The sequence below is a fragment of the Blennius ocellaris genome, assembly GCF_963422515.1.
Source record: "Blennius ocellaris genome assembly, chromosome: 23".
NCBI lineage: Eukaryota > Metazoa > Chordata > Actinopteri > Blenniiformes > Blenniidae > Blennius > Blennius ocellaris.
Window position 1 is genome coordinate 13,989,157 of NC_137672.1, and position 15,608 is coordinate 14,004,764.

The window sequence follows — 15,608 nt, forward strand, 5'->3', positions numbered from 1 at the left end:
GCTGCTTCTTTCGTCTCCTGCAAACCCAACAGCTTGAACACGCCTGGGCGCTGCCTCACAAAGGCGCTCTGCAGAGGAGGCCTATTAATCTTCCCAAAGCCTCCAAAAAAAAAAAAAAAAGCCAACGGAGCCAGTGTGGGCCCCCGAGTCTGGTGCCCAGGGCCCGCCGACAGGGGGTCCTTGGCAAGGCTCTGGTGGGGTCAATCCTGGCCCCCGATCAAATAGGCGGGGGCGCGACAAGGGCACAGGATGGCGTACCTGTGCCCTTTAGCAGATGCCAGGCCGAGGATGGCTCTGGGGAGAGGCGAGAGGATCAGTCCTGGTGCCGCTGGCCTTCGCCGACATCAATCAGAAGGGAGCCGCTGCTCCTCCGTCGTAAAAAGAGGAGATAGATGGAAAGTAATGTGAAAGCACTGCGGCTCTCCTCTCATGGGCCAGGGTGTAACTCAAGGAACTCCTCAATCACCTCTCCTCTCCCCCCCCCCTTCTTTTTTCTTATTTGAATCATTACACGGAGGTGTATTTCATTAGGTTTTGAAGTCCTGATGAAATAAAACTAGTTGATGGCTCAACATGTGACGATAAATCATTTGTTTGAAACAATTTAATGTTTATCTGCAAAAAAAACCCCAAAAACATGCAACATTACCATGTAATATTGCAAAAGTCACGGTTTGAACAATTTCTAAGGAGCGCAGGATGTGTTCTTTTTGTGTTCTTTTTTGTTGTGAGTACTTTCACACAGAAATGCACCTTTTGTTCAGATAAACTTTTGAGCTGAAAATAAATGCATCAGATAATCAAGGCGGTGGAAGAGGCGCCGTGTTACGGTATTTGTGTTCCCACATCTTCAGATCTGACTTGACCATACCTAGAGCAGTGTTAAAATATATATATATATATAAATATAAAAAAAAAAAATCCCATGAACATTCTAAATATGTTCAAAACCTGCATTGGTGATGCTTTGCCCTCTCCATGAGGCAGTTTCTTTTTTTATTTTGTGAAATAGGATGCACCCAAAACCTTGTCTTCTTTTGTCTAGTGAGGAGGAGGAGGAGGAGGAAGTGGAGGAGGAGGAGGAGGAGATATCTTCATCGGCCTATGTGGAAGTCTTGGTTTTTTTGGCTTTTTTTTTTTTGAAGAAGAGTAAGCTCCCACCAGTACGTTCTCACTGATGATTGAACACTTGCAAAATCACATTACTCTGGAGTTAATCTAGCCTAAATCATTTCGTGTGTCCGGGCTAATAGTCCAGCCCATGCCGGCCGTGAGTTAAGCCGTCCACACAACCACAGGGACAACATGCAGACTTTGCACAAAAAAAAAACCCTCCGCTGAAGTTCACTTGAAGGCGTCTTTAGCATTTTCTGAGATGTATTTTATACCTATGAGGGAATTTGGACTCGTCAATTGCCTTAAATGCACGTTTTTTTGGACTTTTGGCGAGAAATGGAGTGCGGCTACATAAGAGCCTTTAGTCCACTGAACCTGCAGGTCCTCCTGGTGTCAACACGTCGGATGAAAAGGCTCCGACACAACATTAAACTGAACTGACACCTATTGTCTGAAGCCTGCCACGACCTCTTTGTGCTCGATTCTTGCAAACCGTATTAAAAACGCATCCATATGCCACATGAGTGACGCGTCCTTTCATTGAGATGAACACATTGAGAAGTCAGCTCACAACAATCCAGGGCCTCATGATCAATTTCCCCGCTTCCCGCCCGGCGAGTGCGTGTGACTTTTAAATAAACTCCGGTCGTCCCACCTGCGTGTCAACCACACCTGCAGTCTCCTATTTTTGAGATGTTAAGATATGTAAACCCGCGCCATTTGGGTCGGCTGCTTGAGATAAACCAGCTCCTTTGTGCAAATTGTTACTCATCCAGTCACTCTGTGATACCGGACACTGGAGTTTGTTTACCCCACCCCGAAGAGAAAAGCTGAAAGTATTCCTTGACAAACACACTATTTACTTCCATTTGAGTCATGTTTGCTGAACATCAGAGTTTTTTTTAGAGGGGGGGGTTGAAGAAATCCTTCTTTAAAAGAACTGCACCTGCTGTTTAGAGGCTGAGAACCACAAAAAAAATAGACAATCAGTCCACTCTTTTATTTATTTATTTTTTTTAACTTTCACACTATCTGCTCAAGGAACAGCAACTCCATCTACTGTAGAAACCGTTCACAGCTTGTGTAACTCAATCAATTAATTTATTTCTACTTTGTGGGCCAGTATTGACACACGAGGATGTTTGAAAAGTTTATTTTCTCATTCCCAGCATCCTGTGTTTCAATGTCCTCATGAGACACCTCTGATTGAGAGCAGAAGTCCCCCCGGGGAGGGGGGGGGGGGGGGGTTAAATCTGACCTGTGAGGAGGAGGAGGATGTTGAGGTAAAGCCGAGTTTCACCCCCTCACATCAAAAAGGAAACTGTGTTGTTAGTATTATCTACACCCATTAACCATTTCAAAGCAGAGAGGTTAACGTTAAATTATTGGGCAGGGTGCTGCCCTCCTCGGAAGAAACGTTTCAGCTCGGCATAAATCAGATTTAAAAAGAGTTGGAGGACCATTACTATGTTTTCTCAGTAATTTATTAGCAGTGTTTGAGCAAAACTGTGGATCAAGGCTTCCTCATTTCTCACAATAATAGCTGTAGTCCTTTCATTTATAATTCTGGCACTATATCAGTGAAATATGAGTCGATGTTATTTCTAAAAACTGAAAGTTTGCGGTTGAGTTTCTTGAGTTTTGAAGAAAAAAAAAACAAATTAAACCAAAAAAAAAAAAAAACAAGAAGCGAGAATCATGTTTCCTGATCTGTTAATGCACAAACGGGAAACGTTTTCTGTCAGAAGCAAAGAGACCATAAAATGATCCCGTTACTGCCTTCAAGCTCCAGGATCCCTCAGCCTGGTCCGTTGCCTCTTAAACAAATAGACCTTGCTCGGGCTTTTTCAGCCTGTGTAAGGACTTGTCAGAATAGATGTACCCTGCTGGGGCTGTTGCTCTTTTCACCCCACGGCCCGCGAGAAGCGAACAGAGCTCTACTGTGCCTCGGCGGACATTGAAATTCCCCCGGCGTTTGTACAGTGAATTCCATTTCCGCGCCTTTTGATTCATACTTCTCTTTCCTCCTCATTTTCCCTCTGAAGTACCTTTTTGTCCCCTGTTTGAACTTGGGTGAAGAATCGCCCGGCAAATGGAGGTTGGGGTCAGACGAAATGGGCGAACCGAATGACTTGGAAAAAGGGGGGGGAGGGAGAGGGGGGGGCGACTTTGAAGAATGGTGCCATGCGGTGAAAATAGAAATGAATTAAATAAGGAAGACCATAAATGATGGCGTCTCTCGTCGAAGTGTGCGCGTGTCTTACCGGCATGACCGATGCAGTGATCTGAGGCAATTTCACCAAAAGTACAAACTCAACAGATTTTCAGTGCACTCCTTTTTTTTCTTCTTTTCTCTTTCCTTTCTTGCCTGTGTCCTCCAGTGAGGCTCGCTGCCCGCCGTGGCCAGTCGAAGGCGGCTGCCCGCCGTCCCTTATAGCCAATCGAAGATGTCCGCATTGACTGGTGAGGTCAGCTCGGAACAGCTTGTTCTCGTTGCGGCGAGGTTCATCTATAACTGTATGCGGTTTTGTGGATTAGGGGATGAAAGAATGCCACTGACTGTGAAATTGCCTGATTTTTATCGGGGATGTTGAGGGAGCAGCTGTGCACAATCCTCTGCCCTAATCTCAGGGCTGGAGAGGGGACTGGGCAAGGAGGGGTCGTGCACACATCCCCCCCTACTCCATCCCCTCCACACCCCCCCCCCCCCCCCCCCCCCCCCTGCACTACCTTGTGTGTATTGCGTGCACGTGGAGGCGCGTAACGGAGAGGTTCTGTTTATGTATGCTCCATCAGTAGGAGAGTTATCCCTGATAAGTTATCCCAGTGTTCTTGCAGCAGTATGGAACCACTGGTTAGCGCGGGGGGACGCGGGAGGAATCCGGCAGACGACTGAGGCGACAGCCTGGCTTTTCATGTTCCGATTGATAAAGGCCGTCGCCGGCTAAGAGCTGTGTCATAACAATATTATTGATGCAATGACTGTATAATCCTGCCTCTTTACTGTCCAACCGAGCCCGGTGCCGGAATGAAGGGGGAAGCTCAAATCCTGTCGAGAAGTTCAGGCTGCGAAATACGAGTAAACTCAACTACTTTCCACTCACTTTTTAAACACAGCTCAACGCGATATACTTATACCTACAGGGATGAATGTGATTAGCCGGGATGATGTCCCTGTTTTGGGCTTAAGGGCCTTTTTGTGCTGAGTTTGCATGTTCTCTCTGTACATGCGAGAGTCTAAAAATATGCGTTTGTGGGTTAATTGGTGACTCTGAATTGTGTGACAGTGTTTGACCTGATGGACTGGTGACCATTCAGTATTGGCTTCAGTGCACTGTGACCATGAGGTGGGGGAAGTGGAGTCGGAGGTGGATGGAAACGGATCTTTTATGTTGACAAACCCAAGACTTTTATCATTAATCTGGTCGGTTTTCCCTGAAGAGCAGTTTTGTGACTTTCAGCTGCTTTGGTTTATTCTGAACTACAGCAGCAATTATTGAATGCAGTAAAAGTAGCCACAGAAAATATATGTTTATGATATTTAAATAATTGTAAAATGTTCAAATTGCAGTTTCAATGTTATTATAAACCTGATTTTTTCCCCCCTCTTTAATGTGATTATATTTTATTGATTGACTTTAAGGCCTGGACAAAACGAGACATGTTAAATTGCACGGAAATATTTTTTTTCAATTAATTTAAAGCCCAAAGAAATATATCAAAAATAAATAAATGCAAACAAATAAAACCCTTGCAGCTACGGATGATCTTAAATTCTGCGACTGGGAGTCTCTCTGTGTACTTTGCATGTTTTCCCCATGCATGTCTGTTTCCTCCCGCCATCCAAAAAACTTGTGAATTACTTGAAATGGTATCCAGGATATACCCTGCCTTTGACTCCAGCCTCTCTCGATTTTAAAGAAGCCGGATGGATTCATTCAATTGCCAAAATCCCAATTTTTGAATTAATCAACGATTTATAAAGTGAGTTTACCGTGAGCTCCACCATCCAAGTAATGCATTTTGCAGTTGTTTCAATTTCTCTCGAGCATAAGAATACATTTTTAACTTTGACATCATTTGAAGCTCTCGTGTGAAATATGACTCGGTTGTTTACAATAAACTATGTTCTCTCTCTCTCCCCCCCAAACAGGAGTCATAAAACCTTTTTGTGACAAACGTCCCAGCTGCTTAAAAAATGACACTAGAAAACGTTTATTTGGCGAGTTGAACGCCGCCATTATTGGCGCCTAAACCATTAACGTCACTGACGCATTAGGAGGATTTCTTTTTTTGTCAAAGTGAATATACAGTGGAGCGATTTGAAATGCAGTCAGGCTTTTGATCCCTTGCCTTTGATGTGGCGCTGCCCACGAACACAAGCATGTTTGATGTGGGCGACACATGCCACTGAGGTTCTCCATCTCCTTGTCTCCCTGCGACGGGGGAATCGTCATTCCTTGTGGTGACGCCGAGATATTTGCATACGCGATGATCGGAAGGCCTATATCTCGGCGGCCGTGCCCGACGCGCCGACTGAAACTCACTCAGCAGGTGACAGGCAAACATATGCCTCAAATGCCATGGGGTCCTGAAGCCGGATCATCTCCAAAGGCTAACTGGCAGGTCTAAGTAGGGACGGCATTAATACATATTATTCACAAAGAGCATGATTGAACAGAAAAATGTGCCCGGCGTGTACCCAGCTGCTTTGTTGGCACACAGCTCAAGCCTCTGCCTGGGTTTCAAGACCGAGCTTGGATTTAGCCATGCATTCACTGAATTCCCCATGCAGCTCTTATTCATTCATTCAGGCGCAGGCACGACTGTACCAACAAACTGGTGTCTGTGTGTGTGAGAAACCAGGACGTGCATCCGTGCCAGTCCCCCCGAATACTTCCGTAAATCACAGCAAATTCACATTTTTGACAAGTATATACAGCAAACGCTCATTCCGCCCACAATCAGCGGCGGTGATTTAAAACAGGGGACCCCCCCACCCCCCTTGAGCTTTATTTAATGAATTAGACAATGTGCCTGCACCTGAACCAAATGAGATTCTATGCAAAAAAAAAAAGGCTTTGAGCTTTAATTTTTCTCACCTGCCTGTGTAAGCATTCCTCGTCATCAGAAAGGAGACTTGGAAGTGTTTACGGTTTAGATTTCCCCACGCTTCATTTGCAGATTAACTCTGACACCTAAACCGAGCTTCCACATGTGCTTCCTGTTTGGCCGGCGGGCAAACGTGAGAGGCACCTCATTGATGTTCTCACCTTCTGCGTGAGTGTTTTTCCTTTCCGTTTACATTCATAAACATGTATGGATGTATTTTCTTCCACGGCTTGCCTCGGAGCCAACAGGAGGTCAGCAGGTGCTTCTGTGCTCACCAGATGTCATGGCTGCTCCAGACTGTGGCCCTCCTGCCCGGGATGGTGGAGATATTTAGAGGTGTGGCGCCCTCTACAGGGCAACATTTGGGTGGAGCTGGAGAAAAAAAAATCATCCCTGGAACCAAAAGGCTTATGAGACCGAGCAGTGTTGGCTGACATCATGACACAATTACACTTCAGCATTTAGAAATAAAACAGCGTTTATTATAAGATTGTGTCCTTAAAAATATTAGAAATTAACCATCAGACACAGTGTACAAAAAAAAACAGGTCATAGTATGCAAAATATTGAAATAATTTAAAATAAAAGCAGGTTATTTTAAGAGAAAAGCCAAGCTGGGAGATGCAGGGGGAATTAGTTCAGTTATTGGTTTGTCATCTTCCATTCACTTCCCGTACAGGATGAATAAAGCAAATCCTACAAACACGACGAAGGCGTCTTAAAGCTGATCAGATCTGTTATAACTGTTGGACAAATAATGTCTTCGCTGTGACATGCAGCTGAAAAACACAACACAATAGATGAGTTTCTCTACAAATGAAGGTGTGGGTGGGAAAAAAAAAAGGATTCAAGCTTATATTATTTTCCACTCACCTTCAAATTCTTTAAGGTTTCTCAAAGATATTTGGCTGTAAAATAATGGAGCAAGATGTTTACAGTCAAGTTCAATGCAAGCAGCCATCCACATTCATTAACCGTGTCAAACATTAATCATATTTCTGAAACATGCAATCGGAGGGCTTTAGAACTTGCAGGATATAGTATTAGAACCTTGTTTGGAAGTGACAGGGGTGACCTGTCTTATTTAAACATTTGACATTTAAGCTTTGCTGCTGACTCTGATATTACATTGTGTGGTGTCATCGTGTCTGACGGCACTGAGCAGAGGACAAATCTGACTTGATCATATATGCAAGAAAAAGCTCAATATAATTCAATTGATTAAAGAACAAATAAAAAAAAAAGACTTGAAATGATCCAAATCATTTGAAATGAAAATAGAAGCATTTAAATCTCAAGGAAGAAGAATATCACAATTATCTGGAAGCATGTATTTAAAAAAAAAAAAAAAAAGTGAGTTTACTGTATAGGGAACCTTTTTTTTTTTTTTTTTACATGATTATACTGTATGTGTGCCGACGGCTGCCAGAACTCTTCACTTGGCAGTGGAGAGAAACATACCTGCTGTCCTTTAAGTGGCTTACTGTAAAAATGAGGCTCCTCCGGTGGGCTTCCTCCTCCACTTTCATTCCCCGTGAAGCCTGGGGGGGGGGAGAAATTATCCAATGTGCACAGCTCAACAGAGAATTGTTCAGTGAAAGGAAAATAAAGGAGTCTCATTTAGTGTTAGTGAAACTCACTAGATCAAAACACGGCACCGGGGATTTGATTAAATACTACTTCCCAAAGGATTAATTCCCCAACACTGCAAGTGCGACTGCAGGAACTACAGAGGCATGCAAACACAGGTTTCCCTCTCTGTGCACGCCGAGATAAGTTTTTAAACACTCACTTGGCGTGTGATGAACGACGCTGATTTTATCTGTGGGGAGAGAAGACTCACTTTACAGTATTCAGTCTGATACCACCATTTGTAACCTGCTTATTTGTTCCAGTATGTGTGTGTGTGTGTGTGTGTGTGTGTGTGTGTGTGTGTAGGTGTGGTATTTGTTCCTGGACAATATGCAGGATGGAGGAATGTTTACCGTAGACGCCATTGTCGTCCGCTCTGCTGCTGGTGCCGCTCGCCTGCGGATGACTCAGCTTCTCCTGTGCAGACAGATATTATTAGACAAATGATAGAACAGAGAGCATCCAGAAGCTTTACACACTGATTTATCTGTTCTGTGTTGACAATAATAGGCGACTGAGAGACGTACAGCTCATACATTAGTCCCAGAGGTCCAGTTAAATTAATTTTTAAAAAAAAAGCAAATGTATGTAACGGTTTCCCATTGGGTGGTCGTTCCTGCGACCTGGTACTTTATTAGTACTGACCCAGAGTAATGTGGAAAGGTCACCATAGGTCACTGGTGGTTCCTCATGTTTATGCCGGAAGAGCTTAACGACAGCCGGATTGAGTCAGTCACAAAAAGGCAAACTAGTTTTGAAGGAAGTTTTGAACCGCAGCTCCCCAGTGTGTTATTTGTGAAATATTCTTCATTTGACATGTTTCGGTCAGTCACTTACAATCTTCTTTTCACATTCCCAAACACACAACCGTTTTTGTCCGGGAAACCTCTCCTCTTTCCCCATGCTTTAGTCTGAGCTGACCTCTGTCGACTCTCCACACCACAAGGCCGGTCTCTTTCATAGGTGAATGCACACCTCACCTCAGCCAAGTAACTCTTCAACCCCCCCCCCCCCCCCCCCCCCCCCCCCCCCCCCCCCCCCCACACGACTCCACACATCACTTACCTCGGTGTCTTCCGCCATAAATTCAACTGAAGGTCGCCTGCTTGATGTCAGCAGCTCAGAATGTGCCATTACGGCTCATTAAATTTTCTTTATTGTTGTATTACAGTAGGAGAGGACCGGCACATTAACTGCACAGCACCGGGTTCGTCTCAAAATATCCAGGGAAGTCAGCCGTATGCGCCGGCGACAGGAGCTCATAACTTGTCCCAGTAGGTGAAGCACGAGTGTAACTAATAACACATGACAGTGTGACAGTGAGCCAGCTTGAAACCGAAGCAGGTAAATGGAATTCACCCATCATTTGCTTTATTATTTCCCACTGTGTCATGCCAAAATGTCTTCTGTGAAAGGGCCCGGTTAAGACAGATGGAGGCTCAGCACCTCGCTGTCAATTACCGCTCATATTAACCACCGCGGCACTCTGTCATCGCCTTGTTGGCTTCACCTTTTTCACATGGAGTTCCATGAGTCTCCTCAAACATTGTCCAGCCACACAATGCCTGCTATTCCCTCGGTGTCCAGCAGGGGTCCTCAGGTGTTCTTTTCCACACAAACCGCCTGCTCACCTGTTGCAATCGACACGCTTACTAACCAGGATGTTACTACGTGAGAGGAACAGGAAATATATCTAAAATGTCTTTCTCGATTATTTTCAAATGTTTATTATTATAAATGTTTGATTTTATTTTTTGGTCTCTGTTGGTCCTCTTGTATAGTTGCCATTTTTGTCATTTTGCTCTTTTCACTCTTAGTAATAATTCGGTTAAGCTCTATTCATGGTCTTGTAGCTTCAAAACGCTGGCAAATAATGTAAACCCGGTGTTACCCGTTAGCCACCTTCTGCTCAATATCTTATGTTCCTCTGTTACATGATGTTTGGACGGAATTTCTATCCTCTGTCACTTTATTAACTTATCGTTTGCCTGGCAGATTCTTTTCAATCCTAAATCTGACAAGGACTTATTATCACTTTGAAATTGAACTTAAAAAAGACCCAGCAATAATCCGATTATCCCTCCAACACTGGTTCTGGACTAAAAGAAGGACGTATTTCCCTTTGTTCAATCCAAGAACCAGGTAGATGCCAAAGGTTAGGAGGTCAATTGATGATTTGATTGTCCAGTCATCGATGCAGTAATATGAAGTTGTAGCATGTATGCAAGTTTTCCGGGCCATTATCAAGTATGATCAAGCCTCTGCAGTGCTTGATGATGATACATTTCTTAGAATAGTCTTCAGGATCATTGTTGGGGGAGCACTTAAGTTCACATTCAGTGGTGTTTTGTTTCATTCCCTCGTATCCCCTCCTCTGTGGGGCCTCCAGTGTGATAGATATGCTCTTTGCGCAGCACCTGCAGCACCCTAGCACATGGCACCAGTAACAGATGGTTGCAGATGTGTGCAGCTCTGGTCTGGGGGGAACTTATTTATTCAAGTTGGCTGGCGTGCGTGTGGTCCCGGCGTGCGCTCGCCCTACCTGCTGCTCGGCCTCCACGTCCCTCTGCACCTCCTGCCTGTCGTCCGCAGGGAGCGCGCCCGCCTTCAGCCTCTGAGGCACCTGCATCTGCCTCGGCACGAGGGTGTCATAGGTGGAAGGGACGCTGTGTCCCCGTCCCTGTGCTGCAACGAGCGACAAGTCCTTAAAAATACGAGAGAAACATCTGCGGCTTCCCCCGAGAAAACAACCTGCTGGGGACTGTCAAGTGTGTAGTCTAAAAAAATAAAATAAAATACCCCCAAAAATTGAAAACGCATTAACAGAGTGGACTTGATGAATAATGGCATAAATTAAATTGTTCATTCCTGCTGTGACGCCACTCCAGGTGGGATTCATCGCCAGTACTGGCCTGTATTGTGAGTTTGCCTCACACATCTGTGACGCTCAAAGTAATTTTCTGTGCGCCTGTGATCTAAAGACCTGTCACACAGTGTCGCCAGCAGAACAGAAATGCAGATAAATGGTTTTGTATCTCAGTGGGTTGCTCAATTCACCACTTCCCTCTCTCTCTCCCTTTCACACCAATTTTTTTATTCTAATCTTCTTGGCACCTGGCTGTGTTTAAACATGCTACCTGCTCATTTTAATCCCTTATTTAACTGCCTGCGTGCCCATTACTTAGCCTCTATAATGAATAATTTCCCCACGGTGATTACTAGCATTTTAATTAATTCAATAAAACAGAAGAGTGCCACGATGACCTGGAATATCAGGTAGTTTCAACAAGGAACAAAGAGAAAGGCGTTATAGCAACAGCCCCAAAGTTATATATATATATATATATATATATATATATATATATATATATATATATATATATATATATATTTCAAATGCTGTCAGTTCTATTAGAGGTCAAATGCTTTTCTCTATTTTATAGACCATTAATGCTAAAGATCACAAACGTTTTCATGCATTAGAGGAATGTTAAGGGCTTAACTTTCTGCGTGGAGTTTGTCACATTCTCCCTGCTCATGCCTGGATTGTTTTTGGGTGCTTCAGTTGAAAGAAATCTGTATTTGAGTCTAATTTATGACCCAGAAATTGCCTGTAGGTGTGAATGTGAGGCGACTGCCTTGTATTTGTCAAGTTTTGAAGACATTGTTAGTTGCTGTATGATGTAATTATATGGAGGAGAAGGGGTCTATTTAAATTAAATCAATATATCTGTATCACAAGGGATGATTTTAAGTGGATACTGGTATTTAATCTTGTCTGAGCTAAGAGCCTCACCTTGTTTAGTGGGGAGTGAGTAGAGATCAGCATCACGCTGTGCGGATGTCTTCTTCTTGAACACTGTGCACACAGGGCAGCTCGTCATCATCACCATCATCATCATCACAGTCATTATCTTCCAGTTTCCTACTGATAATGTAATGACGATTAAAAAAAAAAAAGAAAAAGAAAAAAAGCCTGCATTTTTGTTCTCTTGCCACATGATGGAGCCATAATCTCAATTCTCACACCACCTTCTACTCCGACACTGTACAGCCAAGTGTCACTCCCTCATGGAAACTGAGAAACGAACGCAAGTCTTCATCTGTCAGAAACACAATGAACGCTGAATGTGTTCAAAGAGAAGAGTGTATGAAAGCTCAGATTCTTGGCAGATATTCAGCAGTGGTTTCAATTAGACGCCCTGGACACATTTTGGTTTGGTTAAAGAAAAACAACCTAAAAAAAAAAAGTTCAGAATGAAAGAACACACTGTTTAGCTGTGCAAACCAATTCTGGATTGAAATTCAACATCCACACCCTGGAAGATAATCCCACCCCTGTCTGCTTCCTCCCTGACAGCATCCCTCTTTTCCACTTCATGTTCAGTTTTTCTCCTCGCCTTGCTCCTAATATATCCCAGCTTTATTTCTGGCACCATTCACGACGACTCAGAAGTGAAGGAGCGATCCTTGTGTGCAGTTTGCAGGTCCGGAGGAGTCTCCCCCCCCCCTTCGTTTGGACCGACCGTCGTTCAACATTTCCTCCCTCGGTCATGAGACATTGCTGGTAAACAAAAGAAGCCTCTTCATTATTTCCACCAGTGCAGTGTTCTCCAATAACTGGCTCGTCTCCTAATCCTCCACCGAGCCTCATCTCTCCTCTCGCGTCTCTCACTGCGGCAGTGGGAGTGAGGAGCAAAATGTGATCCTTGTGCGGCTTGAAGCTCCACTGTCTCAATAGATGGAAACCTCAAAACCCCTCTGCTTTCTCCTGCGCGCTCTGGGGACAAGGACGATGGAAAACATGTGTAATGACTTATTCTGGCTGACTTGGCCTTGGTCTGGCCAAGATTGGTTGCAGATGGCAGCCCAGTAGTTCCCTCTCTATTACTGCGGGGATGGATGGGGAAAGAGAGAATTCGGTGGTGCTCTCAGTTTCTTGTTTTGCTTTGGTAGTCCCATTTGGGAGGGGGGGGGGCTGGCGCACTAGAAACAGGCTGGCTCAATGAAACACTGCATAATAGCGAGATGTTTTAATCATTTCTGTGTGGACGGCCGGGTGTAATATTATCTCTGGGAATAACAATTAATTGCCAATGCATGTGTTCCTGTTTGCATTAGCAAGATGAAAAAGGGAATCACAGCTGTTTTAATGATTTATACGCTTTAATAACACCAGTCACTTTTGGATATTTCATCTTCATGAAATATTCACGTGGCTGAAATTGAACAGTTAGGGGACTGTGGCGGTGGATGGTTCTCTCTATATACCCTCGCTTTTTTTTGTTTGTTTTGCAACAGGGAGCGACTGTGTTCTCGTGGTTTATGGAATCAAAACAAAAGTGCATTGCAGAGAAACCCTCTTTGCTCCGTTCAGCAGCACATAACCAGGCCGCTTCTCCCTCCCAGATGAGCTCCCCTTCAAATACCGCACATTACTCAACGTTCTCACTCCCCAGAAACGTCTCTTTTATCAGACGGTGGGAAAGAGAGGAGTAACAAGTTGGAGCAGGTTACCTTGAGCGATGTAAGGGGTTCTGTCCTGCTTGGTTTGGGTGCTTTCAGGCCGAGGTGTGGGCGCTGGTGGGCGATTCACAATCATCACCGAGTTCAGGATGGCGCCGTATTCATCATTCACTCCCAGGGGTGCGTAGAGATCCTCCTCCTCCTCCTCCTCCTCTTCCTCTTCTTCATCCTCTCCTTGTTGCATGTACTGTGTATCTGCAAGGGAAAGGTTCCTTAAATACTTGGTTGCTTTGAGTTGATTTACCACTAGCATCATTACATTTTGTTTGTCATAAAACAAACACAGAAAAAGGAATCAAATTAAAGGTCCCATATTATGCCGTTTTGAAACAACTTCACACAGGTGTCAGAAGTCCATCAATATTGTATTCAAAGTTTATTGCCCCAAATCCAACCTTGATCTTGAATTTCAGCCAATCTAAAAGTCCCTCTTGTGAGCTCTACTGAGAACAGGTCGTTTCTGTGTCTGTCCATGACGACTCCATGTCTTTTTCCACGTCACATTTGCAATCACCAAAAAAGTGCTCATAATTTTAGAGGGTGGAGCTCATCGACCTGCAGGAGGGTCAAAGAGACTATCCACCACCAGAAGGAGGTGGTTATTTCCCCACATGACATCATGAAGGGAAGATGGGGACACATATTACTCTCAGACCTTTAAGTTTGAAATGTGTTGTTATCACAAAGAAGCGAACAATAACTTATTGACTTAAGTAAATAAAACCTCAAGCTGTCATTCTCTATCACAAATATATGTATAATTCAACGTGCCAAGTTTGAATAAATAGTTATTGTCTTGTTTAAAACTGCATTGATCTGCAGGTAACACTATCATTTGCTAAAACCAACACTAAATTAATAAATCTAGTGCTAAATACCAGGAATTCTTTCCAGATTTCAAAATAGCATTTGGAGTCCCTCGGACAAATTTTTATTTTCACAATAAAGGATCACAGTTGTGATAACATATAATATATAATATCATTTCTCTGCAGTGTGCAGTTGTTGTGTTAATTGATCAAAATCAACAACAATCAAACCTTTGCTGAATTTTCTGATTTACTGGGATTTCTTACCACTTGTATGCAGAAGACATTCAATTATATTATTCTTTTAATCCCAAGTGGAACGCTGTGGAATGTTCTTCCCCTTCAGCTGGGACCTGTCGACTCCTGTGGTACTTTTATGAAGCAGTTAATATAATTTGTATTCAGCCTTTGACCTGGAGCTGCTTAATTTGACTTTTTTTATATGACTATGTATGTTTTTCTTGCATCTATATGTTTAATAATCTTACCTCAGTTTTATTTCTTCTGTTTTTAGTGCTGTGATCCACGTCTGTGAACGATGCTATATAAATACAGTTCTATTCTATTCTATTGTGTCCATTCTGCATGCACTATATAATAATATAATATAACCATATAACACATTGCAAAAGCCATATTATGAACTGTTTCAGTTTGAACCACCACGTTTGTGTTTTTACAGTGCAGTGTCAGTGTCATAGTGAAGTCGCTGGTTTTGCTGCTGTCATTTCACAGCTGATCGGAAGCCGTACGACATGATGTCCCCATCAGCAAGGGGAAGCTATTCAGCAGTCGGAAATGAGCGGCAACCCGGCGTAATGAGACAGTGGAAAATAAAAAAATAAAAAAAACAACAACAACAACCTCCCAACAATTCCATTACTGGCTTCCTTTCGGCCAACCCGCTCTTCCCATCAGTCCCTCACCTGTCTTGCGCATATTCTCGTACACACTGGCATCAGCATTGTCCTCGCCTGAGGTGAACATCCTCTGAAAGGAAAAAGAGCACGAAAAGATGCATTTTATTCTTCCATCCAAATCACACAAACAGGCTGAAGGAAGGTAATTTCAAGGGAAAACAAGGTCTCATCTGTGGCGGTGGAGGCGGAAGTTTGTTATGAATCTTTCAGGGTTTTAAACAAATGTGGCCTTGTGTTTGTAGTAGAAATGTGAATTTCATTTTGACTCGCCCATGCGTCCTCGCTGTCAGCTAATTTTTCTCACCTTTGCGACCAAATATGATAAACGAAGCTCCAGATGACTATCGACCGCCCCGTCTCGAAGCGCTGCCACATTACAGGATGATATCTGCCTCCGTGCAACACTTTAATATTCAGTGTTTTCATGTGTGCGACAAACGTCCAGACTGTTAATGGAGGTTTTTCGTTGCAATCTGTTAGTTCAACCTCACTG

The 15,608-nt window shown here is 43.6% G+C and overlaps 1 protein-coding gene across 1 annotated transcript in view; it reads right to left on the minus strand.

The window, feature by feature from the left end:
* Positions 1-200: 200 nt before the first annotated feature.
* LOC308147293 (B-cell scaffold protein with ankyrin repeats-like) overlaps positions 201-15,608 on the minus strand; it is a gene marked incomplete at both ends in the record, with an annotated part of 30,466 nt that continues 15,058 nt past the window's right edge. Inside the window, 7 exons of the mRNA XM_080519400.1 lie at positions 201-294; positions 3,677-3,749; positions 8,214-8,277; positions 10,403-10,545; positions 11,657-11,719; positions 13,378-13,581; positions 15,122-15,185. Coding sequence (XP_080375526.1) covers positions 201-294; positions 3,677-3,749; positions 8,214-8,277; positions 10,403-10,545; positions 11,657-11,719; positions 13,378-13,581; positions 15,122-15,185 — 705 coding nt within the window. The remainder of the gene's footprint in view (positions 295-3,676; positions 3,750-8,213; positions 8,278-10,402; positions 10,546-11,656; positions 11,720-13,377; positions 13,582-15,121; positions 15,186-15,608) is intronic.